Raw genomic sequence first — 19848 nt, 5'->3', positions numbered from 1 at the left:
GACTTGGAGAGTTGACCGAGACAGTCAACCTTTTTTGTGTGTGAATGTGTGTGGACTATTAATTTCCAAAAAAAAACCCCGCTTTTTAAAATATCTGCCCAAGCATATGGAAAATGTATATTTTCAATGTAAATAACTGCAACTATATTCTTCAGTGACAATCAGTTATTATAAAGAGTTGGCCTTTTGGGGTTGTTTTTGGACCATAGCATAGCTGCCACGCTTATCTTATCTGAGATTTATATGCCTATCCAATTTAATATTACATAAATAATTACAAATCATCCGTGAGACCTTGTCAGCTGCTCTGATCCCACAAAATGACTCGACCCAAAACCCCAAAGTACTCAGAAACATTCTTCACAGAATGTTTTCATAGGCACCACTTCAAAGTAGCTGCGGTTTAAAAATATGCTGCTATTTTGGTGTCCACTTGTGTGGGATAAAATTTCCCATCAGTAATAGTAGGACTGTAATAGGACTCCAGAGGAAATGAGAGAGTTAAGAAGGGTGTTCAAGGTGTCTTTTTACTGGTTAGCATGCAGTATGTTGATGAAATAATATTTAGGAGCCTCTCTTTTTTTCTTGAGGTAACTGTGACTAATAAAGTCGGAAAACACAGCAGAAGTTAATGCAGATTCAGAACCCAATGAGTTGTTAGAGCAGATGTTATATTTGATTCAGTATGCTCTTTCTTATTTTTATTTTACATTTATATCTCACCTTTCTTCCGAGGAGCTCAATGTAGCATGCATATCCTCACAATAACTCTGACATAAGTTAGGCTGACTAGCCCTCAGTTTAATGGCTGAGCAGGGATTTGAACCCTGCTCCCCCAGGTCCGAGCCCAAACCACTGCGCCACCCCAGCTCTCTTACGGAAATTCTTTGAGCCTTTAGTGAACCACCATGCACAAGTAACAGACTACTGCTGGCTCACAAGCTATGTGGATCTATCTAAAGCACTTACTGCTTAGTGTTAGTTTTGCGATGTTACATAAATCTATACATTTGCATACATTGATTGCTGTTGGATTTTACATAAGAACTCAAAAAAGCCTTTTGTGTGTGATTATCCTATCACATATTCAGTGGTGCTTGCCTAATGGCAGCCAGACGTGCCCTTCAGAGGTCACAATTTCAGTGGTAGTGTAGAGATCTCCACACTTGCAACTTGGATGAGTGTAGTTCTCCTCCTAGGAAATTCTGGCCACTTGCTTGTGTAGAGGAGGCCAACTTATGCACATCTGCTCAATGGGCCTCTTCACATTGCCACCAAATTCATGGCCAGTGAGTGACTAGTGGGTGTTGCAGTGGTTGGGTTGTGGCTAACAGGTGAGTTCTCATTGCCCCCTCACATGTTAATGATGTGGGGCAGGGGGTTTGAAAGGGCTTATGTAAATATATTTTGGAAATAAGCTTCTGTATGTGAGCAAAGAAGGATGTTTGAAATATCTCCAGATAGCAGGTGATGGGGTTTTGCAAGAGAAACTGTGCCTGCATGTGCACAACTATCTGCTAAAAACGTACAGAGAGAGTATATTTCGTGTCTTAAGTACTATGTGTAAATGCAAGGCAGTCATTTCGAAGTAACCACTTTGTTAAGAATAGCTTCTGTGATTTCTATGAAATTATTCTGGATTAAGTGGTTTGTGGATTGGAGCTTTGACCATTTACAACCTTCTCCTAAAATACCCTTTTGCTGTGGCCTTACAAATCAACAACATGCATTTCTAGCAGGTGGAGCAGAGGCAATGAGCCTTGGTTCCTACCAGAGATCCCATGAGTGCCAGGCACTTAGTATTGGAATGCCAGGCAGTGGCACCTCCTTCCTTCATAGCATTCTATGCCACCTTTGTACCAGCTCAGCAGCACTAGTGGCTTCACTGTGGGATTTAGGAAGATTTATTTACTTGCTCAATTATGCCCTTGTGTCCCATTTTGGTACCCTAAAAGACCAGTTCTGGCAACAGACTGCTCAAAATAACATTTAGACTTGCTTTCAGGGGTGGATGAACATATTTTTGAAGGCTACACACCACACTAGTATTTATGCAGTCACTTAAATGAAGAAGAAACAAAGGAAGAGTCCCATATTAATCAGTACTTATTTAACTTGCTTTAGCCTACCTGCAATGGTACATTCTTTAATGTATTTTAATTGGTGTGTCTGTGTTTGTGTGGTAGGTTTTTACAGAATTCAATATGAAGTGAGACTTCTTAGCTCTCCTGTAACCCAGAAGGGCAAATTTAGGCAGACACAATTTCTCCCCCTCCTCCTCTTCTTCTACAAACCCAAATAGCTGCATCTGCAAGAATCTTTCTTTTCTCTGCCACTTTAAAGACAAAAGAGCATGATTCTATACTGTGTTTGACATCTCGAACGGAGGCAAGACTAGTCTGCAAAATATGGGTGACATAGGGAAATACTGCTGTTGTTCATCTGTAAGGAAGCTGAGCTCTGTGCCCCTGTCGTTTTTGGCATGAGAATCCCTGGCACCTCTCAGAACACAAAGTCTAAGACTTGTGTAAATATCAGGATATGCCTTTTGAAATTCACACTCTCTGCACAAACATTATTGTCTCAAAGAGAAACTTTCCTAAAGTCCAGGTCACATTCTGAACTTCCATTCTTTTCAGATCTGAGTAAAAGCAATAGAATTGCATAACATTGTAACACTACGTTGGTTTTCATTTGTTTGTAGGACAGGGAGGAGGGTAACCAGCAGTTGAATCTAGGATTGCCACAGAAATGGAATTGTGCTTAAATGGTGTGTTTCCATGGGATAAGACTTGGGCGCTGGCAGAGGTGATCAATCTGTCAGAATCCGCAAACTTAATACTGTACAAAACTAGTCCTCCAAGCAGAACTATGGGTCGGTAACATCACCATGCTGGGACTCATCTGTGCCCAAGCATGACACACCCTGAAAAGAATCTAGCTATGGATACATATTGGGCCATAGTTGATTTCCTAGATAATGCTGCAAACTCATTTCTTAGGTCAGGAAGAATAAAAACGACAGTAGCTGTTTCATAAAGCAGGTTATTTTGCTTCAGAGCTGTCACAAAATTAAATATAAAAGCTTGGCTTTTGTCTCAGGCTGTGTATACTGAAAAATGAATTTGTGTCATGTTCAAAGGTATGTGGACTTTACAGAAGCCCCAGGCAGTCGGGTGAATGTCTCCTTTAGTAAATAAACTTCGCCATTATTCCTCTTTTTAAAGGAAAAGGTCACAAGCCTGCATTTGAGCCAAAGCAAATTCTAATCATATTCCTTGCTTCCCTTGGGTAAATATTTATGAACAATTAAGATCTGGGTCAGTACAATTCACCCATGATTGATGGAATCTGAAGATAATATTCGCAGGAAAGGAGAAATTGTAAAAAGCATTTTGTTAGCCTTTATTAAAGTTACAGAGAAGTAGTCTAACTTGGCCCCTATCCTGCCCTCACCCTGCATATATATTGTGGCTTTGGCTTATCTGTATTTGCAGAAGGAATTTGGAATTAATGAATGTGCATTCCTCCCTGAGAAATTCCACTAGTCTAGAAACTCACTAAAACTCCTCAGATGTCCTGGCTTAGAAGGAACCTTTCAATCTGGCTTTAGGTGAAATTAGGTGACAAATCTTAATTGATAAAAGCCAACACACTTATTTCAAAGTAGCAGGCCTTAGTGGGTCAGCTTCCTGTTTTTGTACAGAAATAAAGTCTCTCCCTTCTCCAGCAGTAAATGGTTTCCTATCCCATGCCATCAGCAGAGTCAAGTCTGCCTCTCACTGGTCTGTGAACGAAACTTGTTAAAGGTGCTTGGCAGATGAGACCTGTTGAGGGAAGGGATCAAGAAAACATGCTGATTCAAGACATCTCTGGTATTTGGGGTGAGTCCATCTTAGCATATCCATTTACTGGGAGTGTGGCTCTCTAGCACTACCAATGGAACAGTATAGCCACATAGTAGAGGGGGAAACTTCTGTAAGGAATTTTCTCTATTTCAAGTGTAAGCTAAGTAATCGTAAAAACCACACCCTGGAAACTTGGCTGTTAATGATAATTTTCAAATTTTCTTTGATATGTGACATGTATGTACCAATTATGCACTTGGACACACACACACACACACACACACACACACACACACACACACACACACACACAAAAGTCTTCCCTGCCCTGTAGCTTATGTTATTCATTAAACAGTTTTGGTTGGTTGTTTCTAAGAATATTTATAAACCACCAGCTCTTAAGAAAAATATCATGGCAGTGTTCTGCAAATCTTTTAAACATTGTAAGATTATAAAATAATAAAATACAGAGCAAATGACCAACACTGAATTAAATGAATTCTATAAAAATACTTGGTGAAACAAAAATGTTTTCAGAAGCTGATGAAATATTAAATTGTAGGGGCCTGTATGATTTCAATAGAAACAGTGTTCCAAAATACTGGTGCCACTATGCTAAAAGTCTAAGTTTGCATAGAAATTAAATAATTAGGAGATAACTCTGGGACAGTTGATACATTTTGTTGATACATACTGTCTTCAGTGCTGAACTAGAGGCCAGAGATGTTATTGACCTGGTGCCAGCGTTGTTCATAAACCCTTCTCTTTTCATTACAGTCATCCGAGCCAAGGTAGTGGGCAAGAAGCTTATGAAGGATGGACCTTTTGGGACGATGCAATATACCGTCAAACAAATGAAGGTACTATCATACTGCATTAAGGCAGCAAAAGCCATTATCTGAAAATAGATCTCATGAAACTCCATGATATGCCAACTACGAATGAAGGGATCCGTCTAGTTTTGGACCAGTTTCATATATGTGATCTCATAAATTTGTTAGCATCAATTTGCTAATTATTTTTTTTATAGAACACACAAACTTTCCCAGTACTTTTTAATGTGTTGCTTCTAAAAATGCATTTTTTTTATTTATTTTACCCTATTAGCACTGGAATAAAGTCTTCCATTGTTGTGAATGAATGGGAGCTCTTTTCCCAATGCAAATAGCTTGTGTGGCCAGGGGTGGGTGGATCTGGCTAGGGGCTTCAGTGGAATAGCAAAGGGTTAAAGCCTACCTACCCTGTGGGTCCCAGTACTCACCATGAACACCTGCCATTATTAATTGTGTGAATAGTGTCTCACAATAGTTTGGCCCACAGTCTCTCAAAACACAAAGTTGACACATACATGTGCAACAGTCCTTAGAGATAACTTCCCATTCTACCCCAGGTGCTACAGAACAGAATATTATTTGCCTTCTGGGCTTTTCTCAGTTGTGAGTTGCTGCTCCCTATACAGGAGGGGTAGCTGTCACTCTGACAACCTAGTTTAGAGACCATTTCACTCTGTAGCCAAGGCATACCATGAAAACAGTTCATGCATGCCACCTTTTTATGTAGGAAACCAGTGGTGTGACCATGCCAATATTTATTTAGACTATTTATAACCTGTTACTCAGTCTTCACTCAGTCTCAGAACAAGAAACAACATTAAATTACAAGAAAACAATATTTCATTTCAATATAACTTAATGTAAAAACAAACAGTATGCTATAACTATGTAAACAAACAACCAAACAAACAACTGCATCAGCCAAGTGAGGGACACAACTTTATCAAATGCCTGGTGACCTGATGTCAAAATGCTATCAGTGTTGGTGTTTGATTGTACCTGAGAGGTGAGGACATGAGAGTTGGGGAGTTACTACTGTTGAGGTGGTTGTGAGTATTATTGTTATCCCATTTATATCCCACCTTCCTCCAAGGAGCTCAAGGTTGCCCCCCCTCCATTTTATCCTCACATCAACCCTGTGAAGTAGGTTAGGCTGAGACTGGTCCAAGGTCACCCAGTAAGCTTCAAGGCTGAGGCAGGAGTTGAACCTTGGTTTCCTACATCCTGTTCCGATTGAGAGCAGCAAAAGCCCATTTAAATGCCCTGGGAGCGGACCAGAGAGAAAACTTCAGCAGCCAGGTCTGCTCCCTGGCCCCACCATCCAAGTGGCCGTGGATTAGTGCAGATTCAAACCTGGGTCCTATGGGAACCCAGAGAACACCGCGGCGAACAGGTGAAGGGGCCAATGGCCGAAACAAACATTGCATGGGTCTGGGGGGAGGAAGGAGTCACCGTGCTGCTGGGTTGCAAGTGTCGCCTACCCTTAGACTGGGTCAGCAGCCATTGCAGCACAAGGGCTTTTTTATATATACTCATTTTCAATATATTTGTTTGGAATGGAGATGCATCTTGACACAGCCACCTGACTTGCTCCCCACATGTTACTTTGCCACATGAAATATCAGTTCACGATCATGAACTCCAAATCTCTTGCTTTCTTAGCTGACAGTGCCAATAAATGCCCAAATCCCCCAGAGAGAGCTAAAGCAAGGCAGTGACAAATCTGATAATTATATAGGGGCAACTAATTCTTGGACCCCTTGAGCCTGGTTAGATTATGCCTGCTGACTGTGGAGAGGGAGGGAGGGAGAAATAAAAGTGGCTTCATTGCCTTCACTTGCGCTCTCTCCTGAACTTTCTAGCCATGAGCAGCTTTTCCTTAAACCTGTTGCTCTGGACACTCCTTTGCCAACTGACCTCTTGTTATGTAATGTTAAGAATCTGCTCTGGTTTGCTTTTCTTGGCTGCAACATCTCAGTCATAAGACTGGTTAAAATATCTTTAGAAGAAGGAGAAAAAAGGAACAAATAGAGACTTTGGCAGTGCTTGCAGAAATCTGAAACATATTAGACAAAGCAATGGTTTAGAAAAACAACCACTTGCCTGCCTCCTAATAACAGTAATTCTCTTTATAAGGCACCATCCAGCTAAGTATAAAAGCTGTGCAGCACCAAAGCCATTGCAAACTATACTTGCTGCCAAAACCAACCTCGACACACCTCCTTCCCTGGAGTGGAATTTTTGCTTGAAATCTCAGTGTCCCTTACTTTATTTAAAGTTGTATAGCTCCATTGGTCTTTCTTTCTTAATAAATCAAATTGCTTGTGGGTATTGTGCTTATGGCAGTGGTTGATAACAGCTAGGGTTGGGAGGTCTGCATTTATTTGGGTAGAGGCAAATGACATCAGTAACTTTTGTACAGGCTACATAGGAGCAAGCTAGAGGTTTTGGCAGCCCAACCTATTGGATAATAATATATATATGATAAGAATAATATTGGAGAAAACTGGATATTGAAACCTGCTTAACCTAAATCATATATCCCAGTTTTACAGCGGCCCTTTAAAGTACACTTCACGCAGAGTATACGCAGTCAGAAGTTGACCTGGCTAAGAAAACACCACCAAGAGCGTAGGGTATTATTTCCCTTATATGAAACCCCTTAGTAGCTGCACACTTGTAAAAGTATGCAGATGAAAATACAAACGGTTGGGTTTCTTTAACTGAAAAACAAACTGACTCTAAAGAGACTTTAAACTAAAGATAAATGCTTTTTCTCTTAGCAATCTTATCTACCCACAAACTCCCACATAACTCCCATTAAACTACCCGAGAATTAACAGCATTCTAGCATTATAACTAAGCAATCATACTAAGAATCAACTAAGGAATCTCTTAAACTAAGAACAACTGAGAGAGTGATCTACTTAGAGATGAATCAAACTGAAAGATCTAATTACAGGTAGGTAGCCGTGTTGGTCTGGATCGAAGTAAAAATAAAAAAATTCCTTCAGTAGCACCTTAAAGACCAACTAAGTTTTTATTTTGGTATGAGCTTTCGTGTGCATGAAAGATCTAACTAAGAGATACAGAAGGCTTTCTGGCAGAGCCTTATATACAAGAAACAGAGCCCACGCCTGTGGGCAATTAACAGAAACACCGGCACCTGTTTCTCTTAAACAGACAGTATTTACATTAGACCGGCTCTAAAGTAACTTGACTATTCAAAAAATCCGACACAACCCATGTGTTAAAATGTAGGCTGTGCTGAATTCCTATAAAGCAGGGGTTGATCTTGTAATATAAAGCATCACAATGCATAAGCAGATTGGATCCCCAGGGTTTGGAAACATCTCTGTGCCAAACCTAAAATCTGCCAGGTGAATCCAGTGATGAAACTTTTTGGTCAGCTAAGGATTGTTTCTCCCACATAATCATGTTCAGAGAAGTGATGTGTGAGATTATTCCCAGAATTCTGCTCTCCTCTAACTTTTACTGAGGAAGATTCCATTCTCTGTATGGCGGGCACAGAGAGGGCCCAGCTGTGAAATAGAGGGAGGATGTGAGAATGAGACATTTTGCCACTACTGTATCTGGCTACAGGGCACAATGACTTATACTCACACAAACACAGAGGTTTGCTGATAAAGATAGGAGACTGGGCTATGCTTGACTTCAACCTACGGTACTTAGCCTTACTGAGCAAGTAGAAAATACAGTGGTACCTCGGTTTAAGTACACAATTGGTTCCGGAAGTCTGCACTTAACCTGAAGCGTACTTAACCTGAAGTGAACTTTTCCATTGAAAGTCATGGAAAGTGGATTAATCCGTTCCAGACGGGTCACGGAGTACTCAACCTGAAGCATAGTTAACCTGAAATATGAGTGTAATTGGTTCTGTAAGTCCGTACTTAACCTGAAGCGAACTTTCCCATTGAAAGTAATGGAAAGTGGATTAATCCGTTCCAGACGTGTCCACGGAGTACTTAAACTGAAAGTACTCAAACCGAAGCGTACTTAAACCGAGGTATGACTGTATGAAAGCAGTGGCATAGTTGCTTTAACAAATTTAGATGTTTGAATCTACATAACTGTAGATTCCAATTTGGGCCTGACAGATTTCGTGGTGAGCTTTATCCTCCATAAATTTATCTAAACCTCTTGTAAAGCTGTCCCAGTTGGTGGACCTCATTACATTACAATGTATTCCACGGTTTAACTATATGTTGAAACTGTACAGTTGCAGCAAACTGTACAGTTTCATGAGTAAACCTTTTGAGTTTGTGTTATGAAATATTATTTTCTTTCCCAACTGCATACTAAAGAGAACTAAAGAGAATATTTCTGATATGGCTCCAGTCCATGATGTTTTGTTATTGCTTGGGAATATAAAAGCAGCGTGTTTGGGAATTTTCCAAAAGTACTGTAGCTGACCGTGCAACAAAGAAGGTCAGCATTACTACTGACAATGTTGGCGGCTGTGCTCCATTTGAAAGGCACACAGCATATGCAACTGCCAATATATTCACTCCAGCCCATTCTAAGGCAGAGGATAGGAAATTTTTTTTATAGCTGTAAGGGAAAGGAGTTAGTATTTAAACCATGAATTAAAACTCATGAAGTGGCAGCAACCATTCTGTCTCGTGACATCCGTCTTAAGGCCACTGTAAAATGAGATGGACCACATGATTTGTACGTAGATTTTTCCTGCACAGTCTCACCTAATCCCCAAGAATGGAGGATTGCTGAATGGAATGCTGAGTCAGTGGGAACTGGTGCTGTTCTAGCAGGCGCTGCCAGGCAATGCTCATTAATACTTTGTTCTCTAACATTCATTTCCTAAAATACGGGACTGTCGAGACAGAAAGATTCTAAGAGTAGTAATGCTGCCCTCTTGACAAAATCAACAGTCTATTCAGAATTACTCCTGTGTTGGGAGTGGGTGCAGGTTACGAAAGATCCCATGGGATTGTGCCCTGAACTAATAAAAGCTGCAGGATATTCTGTGTGTTTTTAACAACAACAAAGCAATTGTTAGAGCTTTCTTTTCAGGAGACTTTCCTTGTTTCCACAGGCTGCCCTTGTTCATTGTACAAGGTAGCAAAACACATCTCTGAACATGCCTTACATTACCATCCCAAACCATTACCAGTTAACTATCACAAGCACTCCCTTCCCAGCAACTTTGGGAGCTGTAGTTCTGCGAGAGGCACAAACATCTGGAAACATGAGGGGTGTACATTATAATATAGCTTTTAACTCCTGGAGTTGAGGAAGTCATTCAGTAATGGAAAAGGGACATTACTGTGCTCTAATATTAGTGGTCCATTGAGTACACAAACACACACATGCTTGATGCTGTACAAACCCACCATCTGCCAAATTTCCTGGGGCCACCATGCTAGAAAATGTACTGCAACGTATTAAAATGAAATACAGGGTTGCCATCCTGGAGTAAGCAGTTTGAATACTCTGAGCTAAGAAATTCCCAGCTCAGATATTTTTTGGTTGCATATTTTATTACAAATACTCTCTCTCTCTCCTTTTTAAAGATGTACAGGGGTTTTGACAAGATGCCACATGTTCAATATATCTACACAGAGGCCTCTGAAAGCCTTTGCGGGGTCAAGCTGGAGGTCAACAAGTACCAGTATTTGATTACAGGTAAAGAAATAGCCGAGTTGTCTGTCACAGCTCGCTTGCAGGCTGTATTTGTTTCAACTGTATTTTTAGAGGGGTTGCAGCTTAGTGCTAGGGGATGTGGGTTACAAGTATTTAACCCGCAGGTCTCAAAAACTAAAGTTTCGATTTAACTCCACTTCCAAAATTATCTGTGCCAATCAGGTGTCGTCTGACTGGAACAGGTGCAGGAGAAGTGACTGTCAGTTTTACATTGTAGAAGACAGCATCTTATTCATGAAAATTCACACAAATTTGGGAATTATCAACGTTTCAAAATTCAAAGTCAATTTTTATTCTGAACATTTTCCAGTTGAACTTTGAGAGGTACTTAAAATAAATAAATAAATAAATAAATAAATAAATAAATAAATAAGATTTCCAATCTTGATGAATATCAAATTCAGGTCTTCTACTAACTGGTATTCTTTTCATAATCTACCATTATAATGGTAGGTTTGGAGGACTCCCTGGTCCTGAATGGGGTAACTGTGTCCCTGAAGGACCAGGTGCGCAGCCTGGGAGTCATTTTGGACTCACAGCTGTCCATGGAGGCGCAGGTCAATTCCGTGTCCAGGGCAGCTGTCTATCATCTCCATCTGGTACGCAGGCTGAGTCCCTACCTGCCTGCAGACTGTCTCGCCAGAGTGGTGCACGCCCTAGTTATCTCCCGCTTGGACTACTGCAATGCACTCTACGTGGGGCTACCTTTGAAGGTGACTCGGAAACTACAACTAATCCAGAATGCGGCAGCTAGAATGGTGACTGGGAGCGGCCGCCGAGACCACATAACACCGCTCTTGAAAGATCTACATTGGCTCCCAGTACGTTTCCGAGCACAATTCAAAGTGTTGGTGCTGACCTTTAAAGCCCTAAATGGCCTCGGTCCAGTATACCTGAAGGAGCGTCTCCACCTCCATCGTTCTGCCCGGACGCTGAGGTCCAGCACCGAGGGCCTTCTGGCGGTTCCCTCGTTGCGAGAAGCCAAGTTGCAGGGAACTAGACAGAGGGCCTTCTCGGTAGTGGCACCCGCCCTGTGGAACGCCCTCCCATCAGATGTCAAAGAGAAAAACAACTACCAGACTTTTAGAAGACACCTGAAGGCAGCCCTGTTTAGGGAGGCTTTTAATGCTTAATAGATCATTGTGTTTTATTTTTCTGTTGGAAGCCGCCCAGAGTGGCTGGGGAAACCCAGCCAGATGGGCAGGGTATAAATAAATTATTATTATTATTATTATTCAGAATTGGAAATATTGGGCAATATTTAGACTGGACACATGTTGAAATTGAATTTTTGAATTGATTTTTTGCAATAATATTCAGATTAGGATAATTGCCTAGGGCATTCCTCCCACCCACCTCATCTTCTCAGTGTTAATTATATAGGTGTTGAAGACACAAGCCCTGCATGAACATAAGCAGGAATGACATAGTGGGATACAATTCCTTGATATATTTCAAAAGGTAAAAGCTGCTGCTAATTCCTTGCATGTGGGAGGGACTTTCATAGCTGATACCAATTTACAAACTGCAGGGATACTGGCACTATGAATATTTTCCACATCTGGGAATTTAACAAATTATTTACACTTGAATGGCTAATTTGCAGTTTTATTTTCTAGGCCGAGTTTATGATGGAAAGGTTTACACTGGACTGTGTAACCTGAATGAGAAGTGGGATCGACTGACTCTCTCCCAGCGCAAAGGACTCAACCATCGTTACCACCTCGGTTGTGGCTGCAAGGTGTGTGCTGTCTATGGTGACCACTCCTTGAGTTGTCAGCAACTTCATATATTGGGGATGTACTGGGAAGGGAGAGGCAATAGAAGCGAACTTTGGAATTCTATTCCCTGTGAAAATCTGGGAAGAAAAGAGCAAAATGAAAGCTCTGCAAAGACTAGGACAGGCTTCCTCAACCTCGGCCCTCCAGATGTTTTGAGACTACAATTCCCATCATCCCTCACCACTGGTTCTACTAGCTAGGGATCATGGGAGTTGTAGGCCAAAAACATCTAGAGGGCCGAGATTGAGGAAGCCTGGGCTAGGAGCTCAGTCACGTGGTATGCATCTCCCGCAGGCTTAAGCAGGAGTAAGGAACCAAAGGGCCAGATTCCCTTCTGGGCAATCTTCTGGGGGGCACATGCTAGTAGTAAGTGGAACCAGCAGCAAAAGTGAGTAGGGCAACAAATGTAAATACAGTATTATATTGGCAGACTAGTTTCTACATACACCTTTCACTGTATCTTCAATCCAGGCAAGCAAGCAAGAGGTATTATCAGAGTACAGGGACACATTCCAGCCACGCAAAAATGTTCAAGGAGAGTGCACAGCAGGGACAGTGAGGGATGTGACTGAAGATAGGATGTTACCTGGGAAGAGTCTTGAGGGCCTGATGAGAGGCCTGGAGGGCTTAGGGCTGTTCCATTAATCAAGGCACAGGTCAAGTAAAAGAATATGATTTTTGGACCGTCTCATTACAAAAATACTAGCGATATACTTTCAAGGTAGAGCTCAGCTTTACAATTTGGCTGAATTTCCCTGTAACCCATGATCTGAGGTTTCCATCGTGACTTGCTACTTTTCAAAACAAACAGAAAAACAAACATGGGCACAGGAGTTAAAAAGGTAAAGGGACCCCTGACCATTAGGTCCAGTCGTGACCGACCAGGCAGTAAATCAAACCAAACCCAAATGGGGTTTAATTCTACGCGGGCAAGTATAGCAATGCAACATTAGAGAAAAAGCCGCAAAGCGCCTGACTCTTCTTAAACCATTTTAGCCAACCCCCATCACTTGTTTTCTTTTCGCAACTACAGATTAAGCCCTGCTACTACCTTCCATGCTTTGTGACCTCCAAGAATGAGTGCCTGTGGACAGACATGCTTTCCAGCTTCGGCCAGCCAGGGTACCAGTCAAAGCATTATGCCTGCATCAAGCAGAAGGAGGGCTACTGCAGCTGGTACAGAGGATGGGCACCTCCTGATAAAACAACCATCAATGCTACAGACCCCTGAACACCCCCTTTTCTTTGTTCCTTCCCTCCCATGCGACCGAGCATTCTTTGGACACTAACTCATATCAGATCATGATGACAACCATGATATTAGTGCCTGTTTCCAAGGGCGTACCCACCACGGGGCAAGTTAGGGCAGCTGCCCTACTCTAGAAGCCAGCTGCCCCCCCACAAGGGCGTACCCACCGCGGGGCAAGTGTGGGCCGCAGGATGCCCCTCCCTAGAAGCAGGGCTGGTGGGCAGAGGCGGAGCACAGCCTGGCGGAGCGCGAGTTCGCCATTCCCGCCACGCCGCGCCACACCCTCCCTCCAGCTCCCCGGCGCGCCCTCAGGCAAGGCCAAGCACGGCGGGGAACCAGGGAGCGCGGTGCGGTGGGCGGGAACGCCGAACTCGCGCTCCGCTGGGCTGGGCTCCGCCTGCGCCCACCAGCCCTGCTTCTAGGGAGGGGCACAGCCCGGCGGAGCGCGAGTTCGCCGTTCCCGCCCACCGCGCTGCGCCCTCCCTCCAGCTCCCCATCGCGCCCTCTGGCAAGGCCAAGCGCGGCGGGGAACTAGAGAGCGCGGCACGGCGGGCGGGAACGCTGAACTCGCGCTCCGCTGGGCTCCGCCTCCGCCCACCAGCCCTGCTTCTAGGGAGGGGCACAGCCCGGCGGAGCGCGAGTTCGCCGTTCCCGCCCGCCGCGCTGCGCCCTCCCTCCAGCTCCCCGTCGCGCCCTCAGGCAAGGCCAAGCGCGGCGGGGAACCAGAGAGCGTGGCGCGGCGGGCGGAAACGCCAAACTCGCGCTCCGCTGGGCTGGGCTCTGTCTCCGCCCACCAGCCCTGTTTCTAGGGAGGGGCACAGCCCAGCGGAGCGCGAGTTCGCCGTTCCCGCCCGTCGCGCCGCGCTCTCCCTCCAGCTCCCCGTCATGCCCTCAGGCAAAGCCATGCACGGCGGGGAACCAGGGAGCGCGGCAGGGGGGCCTTCCTGCCCTGGCGAACTCCTGCCTTGCTGCCCCCTTTCCTTGACGGAGCTTGGCTCCATCATCTGCCCGCATGCAAAACCGTGCAGGGGTCGGCAGTTGCTGAGAACAGGGTCACAAGGAGAGAGGGGCGTCTGCGCGGTTCCAGATCTCTCTTTCTCTCTCTCTCTCAATCTCTCTCTCAATCTCCCAGCTGGAGGGAGGTCGCGCCACGGTGCGCTCTGTCGGGCTGTGCTCCGCCTCTGCCCATCAGCCCGGCGCCTCTGACTGCACTTTCCCCGCCCACTTTGTGGCCCCCCCTTCCGTGCCTTGGCCCCTCCCCTTGCCCCCCCTTGTTTTGATCCTGGGTACGCCCATGCCTGTTTCTTGCGAATTTTAGCACTTCGAACTTTGGTGTTTGTTTGTTTTTTTAAATCTATGCTGTCTTAACCGATTATCTTTTTTCTTTTTGTTTTAAATCACTTAAAAACAACAACACAATCACTATCACCCATTTTTGGTCAGAAGAGATTTTTCTGGGAACTTCTATTTGCACACCAGATAAATAAGGGAGCTTTGGCTCTCAGTTATATATCGCTCTCTATATAGCAATATAATCTATATTTTTGTAGGAAAACAAAAATCTCAAAAATTTCCCAGATGGGTATTGTATCACAATTCCAGCCCCTTCCCCAAGCTGCTTCTTCTCTCACACATTCAGTCCTCAGACCATGTAGATACTTTTTTAAAAAATGCAACCAGTTAGGATTAACAATGTCAGCAAATTTAAGCGACACACCGGATGGATTAAAAGAAAGTGATGATGTTTGAACTGGATGGAGCACTGGGGGGATTCAGCTATCATGTGCATTAAAAGCACTACATCAAAATGCCTGTCTCGTTTGAAATGTGAATGTAAAAGCTCCATTGTAGTTCTGGGTTGTGCAAGAGCATAAATAACAGCTTTTAAAAATCAAAACCAATTAATGGGAGTGAATCCCTCTTGTAAGTATGGAGCAAACAAGTTCAGAACCAAATCAACACCAGGCATTTTGGGGTTTTTAGCCAGGCCTCAAAGAGGCCTTTTCAACATAAACCCCTAATACATGCAAACGTATCAATACAAAATAAAACAAATAAATACACTTAAACAAAGATACTTGGAAAGAGAGGCAAAGGGAAGTCTGGAGGAAAGGAAAAAAAAGTAATCTAATTAAGGCTATTGGCATTAAGAAATTAGATGCCAAAACACTGCTTTGTTGAATGGAAATGTATATAGATATGATGATATAAGCTATTTTTGACAGGACATGGAATTGTTTCATGCTATAAGCAATGAACAGTTTGAATCTTCACATTCCAAGTCACTGGATACTATTTTATTTTATTTTTGTTTAAAACTAAAGAGGTTGACTTTCCGGTGTTTCTGCAGTAGTGACAATAATGGGTGTTTATTCCCCGTGCTATGTGCTTCCCTCCTCTCCTTTTAGCTGCAATAAGGGCCAATGCACACAACTATTTGAAGACTGAAAAGTCACTATGTTTCCTCCTCTTCTCCAGTCATTAACAAAGCAGTCTTGGAAAAGTGCGCTGGTTAATCAAAGTGAAAAATAATTCTGTTTCTAGGACTTTCCATTGTGTGGCGATTATACTACACAGGAGCCTTTTCACACTCCCACATTGCCATATGAATACTATGCGGAGGAACACTCCTTGGTCATTCTTTTTCCTCCTCTGAAATGATCTGCAACAGTCTGCATAGTAGCCAGAAAAATATGCTGGATGGGTATATAACACATCCCTCTGTGCTACCGAAGAAATACTTAGGAAGTACAGAATTTCCTAAGGCTCTAGAATAGGGATGAAGGAGGAGGTTGTTGTCCCACCTTCACTGTGGACTTGGTAATTTGTTTGATTTTATTATGAAAAAGTATAATATAAAAATATTGTAATAAAAGTATTTTACATTATAATGTTGTCAAGAAGCAGGGTTACTGATGGGAATGGGCAACTATATACTTTGCGGAGGCTGTAGAGTGGGGTGAAATATTGACAATGAACACAAGTTTTCTTTACAGTACTTTTTTAAAGTTGGTTTTTGTGTGTCTTAATTTGCTATCTGTCTTCAGTTCATTCCAGTGTAGAAAACAGAGCTGTCATTAGCTGGAAAGCGGTCAACTTTAACATGTGCCTAGCTACCTTTTTACAGGCAGGGAGAGTTTCATGTGTGCATTGGAGCTCCCACAACCAAGAGAGTCTTGACCTGGAGTTCAGGGCTGTGAGCCTGAAATAAATAATCCCTGTACATAGAAAACCAGCATATCCCAGAGAAATCTAAGATAGGCCCCTTTCTGCTGGTGTCTTATTTTTCTGTAGGAAGTTATTTTAACGTAGTCTGTAGACTGAAGTGGTTTTATCATGTGGTCTGCTGATTGTGCAGATTGGTCCTAATCTCAAGACTGCCCCCTATGTTTTTGCATGCTACACTAGGCCAGTAGCAAATTCATCCAGTGTTCCCTCTGGCAGCGGAGTCGGACCCTGAGGCAGTGCTGGATTTAGGGCGGTGCAGATGGTTCCCCCGCTTAGGGTGCTGAGTTGAGGGGGCGCAAAATTGAGAAGATCCATTTAAGGGTGCTAAATTTTGGCCTCACACAGGGCGCCATATTATGAAAGATTACCAAAGTCCACCCCTGCCTGGAGCTGGGCTTTTTGTTCCACGAGGGGGAATCCATAGCAAGAAGTGAGAAAGAGCAAGTTTTGCCAATAATAAGATAGGACGCAGTGTGCCTGGTTTTTCGTACTTGTTTCCAGGGAGGAAATATCGACCCTTTAGGGCACTTATTTTAAAGCCATCATTGTGATGGAATTGCTGACACTTTCACAGAGCTATTGGCAGCAGAAGGGTTCTTGAACTGATACTGTACTTCTAATCCAGCCAAAATCAATAGCATTGTTCTGAAGGAGTATCCATTTTAGTATTGAACCACAGGGGTGGATCCCTCTCCATACTTTGGAAATTAAAAGCTGCACAGTGGGCACTGATAATACAGCTTTTCTTTAATGTGAATGGTCATATTTTGTATGGGCACAAAATAGTGCACTTCACTACAATATACGAAGGCATATGAGAAGTGTTTTAATGTTTTGAACTCGTCAAAACCTCTGCGCAGATTCGCTGTCCCGCGTAAGGTTTGAGGACAGTAGCTCATTAATAGCCACTAGGATGCACCCTCCAGACCTGTCTACGTACCTATAAATCAGATCTTGAAAATTTGCCAAGGCCACATAAAATCATATTGAGATTTGAGTTAATCCTATCTCCACCAAGCCTTCACCCTTCTGAAATGGAGGTTAACAAGTCTAGCTTAAGTTGCAGCAGGCCAAATTCAGTGAAGCCAGTGTTATGAATGATGTGGGTAGGGAGAACATTTCAGTGTTTCTAGCAGTGGTTGTTATTTATCAGCTTGCTGGAGATAAGATGGGCTAAGTTCAGTTTCTGAGATAAACCTAACATGAATTCAGATCTTAAAGGCAAGAAGGGGAAGCAGCTTCCTGTTGACTGGGTTGTTAAAAAAATGTGATCTGTATTTCCACTGAATGGCAGCTCTGCATTTGTATTATTTTCACTGACTGTAAAATTTTAAGATCATAGCTGAGACTTTACTGTCCTGCTATCAAGCTATTGTAGAAATCTCTTTAATTGCCAAGAAGGTATGTGCCTTTATACAGGCTATAATATATGTGTGTGCTTTGTAGGAAAACAAACAAAAAAATAGGCCACCCATTGGAAAAAAGTAAGTTCTTTTTGTATACAGATTTCTATTGTACATTACAGAAAGTAGAGAGTTGTTGGAGGGGATGCCACACAGCTAAGAAGGCAAGGGCAGAAGAGAACAACCTTTCACCATGCTGATAATCAAGCCATCAAAGAGGATTGTTTGGGGTTTTGTTTTGTTTTAATAAGGAGTCAAATGGAGGGTAAAGATTGAGGGGGAAGAACCCAGCAAAAAATACATTTCTTTTGGGAGATCTCCACATTTTTTAGTGTTACTAATAATCAGTAGTGGATGTTGGGATGGGGTAGTTGCTGCTGCTTACTGGGAGGGAGAGCGGGGAGCAAGGGGGGGGGAAGCTTGGTGCTGTGCAAATGCACTGGCAGATGCGCCATATTTGTTGTACCGGTGCATCTGAACAGCATCAAACTCCCCTGCTTCATCCCAGACCTTCCCACCCTTCATCCCAGTAAGCAGTAATGACTCTGCTGCCGGGAAGTCAGGTAAGCACAGCTGCCCTGTCCTACTGTCTGCTACTGCTAATATTTTTTTTAAATAAATCATTAAAAATAAAACAAAAATGCAAACTGCTTTATAATCTTTGCTTCATTCCCTTGCACAACAACCCTTGCCATCATTCCCATTTTACAGGTCGCCAGGACAAGAGTGGGACTTGAAACAGGTAACCCTGACCCAAGTGCAACTCTCTATCCACCACACTGGCTTCTCAGCATTATACAGTAGCTATTAAGCTGAGCTTTGCACTTGGTGCATGGGCCTGAGCCATACCTGTTGAAGTCAACTGGCACCTTTCCATTGATTCCAGAGGTTTTGAGATGTAGGTCTGTGCAAGCCCAATGAAGAACCCTTATTCATTTCAAAGAAAGCTTAATCCTATGCCTTTTCCGAATAAAGGAACCCCACTGAGTTCAATGGAACGTACTCCCAGGCAAGGGTGCACAGGATTGCAGCCTTCTGCAGTCTTAGTATGTCCCATCAAACTTAGTGGGGCTCTCTTGTGAACATACAGGCACTGGTTTAGGCTGTAAATCTGCATTCTTTTCTCTTCTCCATTACTATCAGTCTGGGAGAAAATGTCTCCCTAGAAGGAATGTAATTTTTGCTTAGTTTTGTAGCACTGTTTACAGTTTTCCTCCTTGTTTTTGTTATTTATAAATTTTATATTCAATGAATGTATATTGTCTTTTAAGGTAATAATGTTCACTTTTTATAGTGTCCTTTTATTCTAAAACAATAAAGTGTTTTATTTCTATCACAGACATTTTCCCTTCTGTAATTTGGTTGGCAGTTTTGAGCTATCTGGCTGGCTATTGTTGGTTGGTGGCAGAATGTTGATGACTCATGTTTTTCAGACACTTGGGGGTATGTTCACATTACCACTTACTCCGCAAACATATTGAATTGATCCTTTACAAATACTTCTGTTTGACGTGCTTTTTCTCAAACCGCCTTCAATCTGAGTAGAAACTTAAGCCACCTTCACTTCATGCTTAAGAATTGTGTGTGCATTTAAGAGCAGCCATCGTGCCTTTGCAGATAAGTGTGCATACACAGATGACAGGTTCATAAACAGGAGTTCCGAGGGTGTGGGAGGGTGTTGCAGGGGCGGAGAAACCAAAAAGGTCATGTAAGACGCCTGCTTCTTGGGAGAAAAGCAATGACAAACCTAGACAGCATCTTAAAAAGCCAACAAAGGTCCGTATAGTTAAAGCTATGGTTTTCCCAGTAGTGATGTATGGAAGT

At 43.0% G+C, this 19848-nt stretch overlaps 2 protein-coding genes across 2 annotated transcripts in view; one reads left to right on the top strand and one right to left on the bottom strand.

Annotated features, from left to right (window-relative positions):
• Positions 1-13593, top strand: part of TIMP3 (TIMP metallopeptidase inhibitor 3) — a 46334-nt gene extending 32741 nt beyond the window's left edge. Inside the window, exons 2-5 of the mRNA XM_035128443.2 lie at positions 4626-4708; positions 10234-10345; positions 11983-12104; positions 13178-13593. Of these exons, the coding sequence (XP_034984334.1) occupies positions 4626-4708; positions 10234-10345; positions 11983-12104; positions 13178-13375 (515 nt within the window). The 3' untranslated portion in view covers positions 13376-13593. The remainder of the gene's footprint in view (positions 1-4625; positions 4709-10233; positions 10346-11982; positions 12105-13177) is intronic.
• SYN3 (synapsin III) overlaps positions 1-19848 on the bottom strand; it is a 180193-nt gene that overhangs the window by 118817 nt on the left and 41528 nt on the right. The gene's annotated exons all lie outside the window — the stretch shown is intronic.

This window comes from Zootoca vivipara, chromosome 10, assembly GCF_963506605.1.
Source record: "Zootoca vivipara chromosome 10, rZooViv1.1, whole genome shotgun sequence".
In the NCBI taxonomy this organism is placed as follows: Eukaryota; Metazoa; Chordata; class Lepidosauria; order Squamata; family Lacertidae; genus Zootoca; species Zootoca vivipara.
This window is presented reverse-complemented; position numbering and strand designations above follow the sequence as displayed.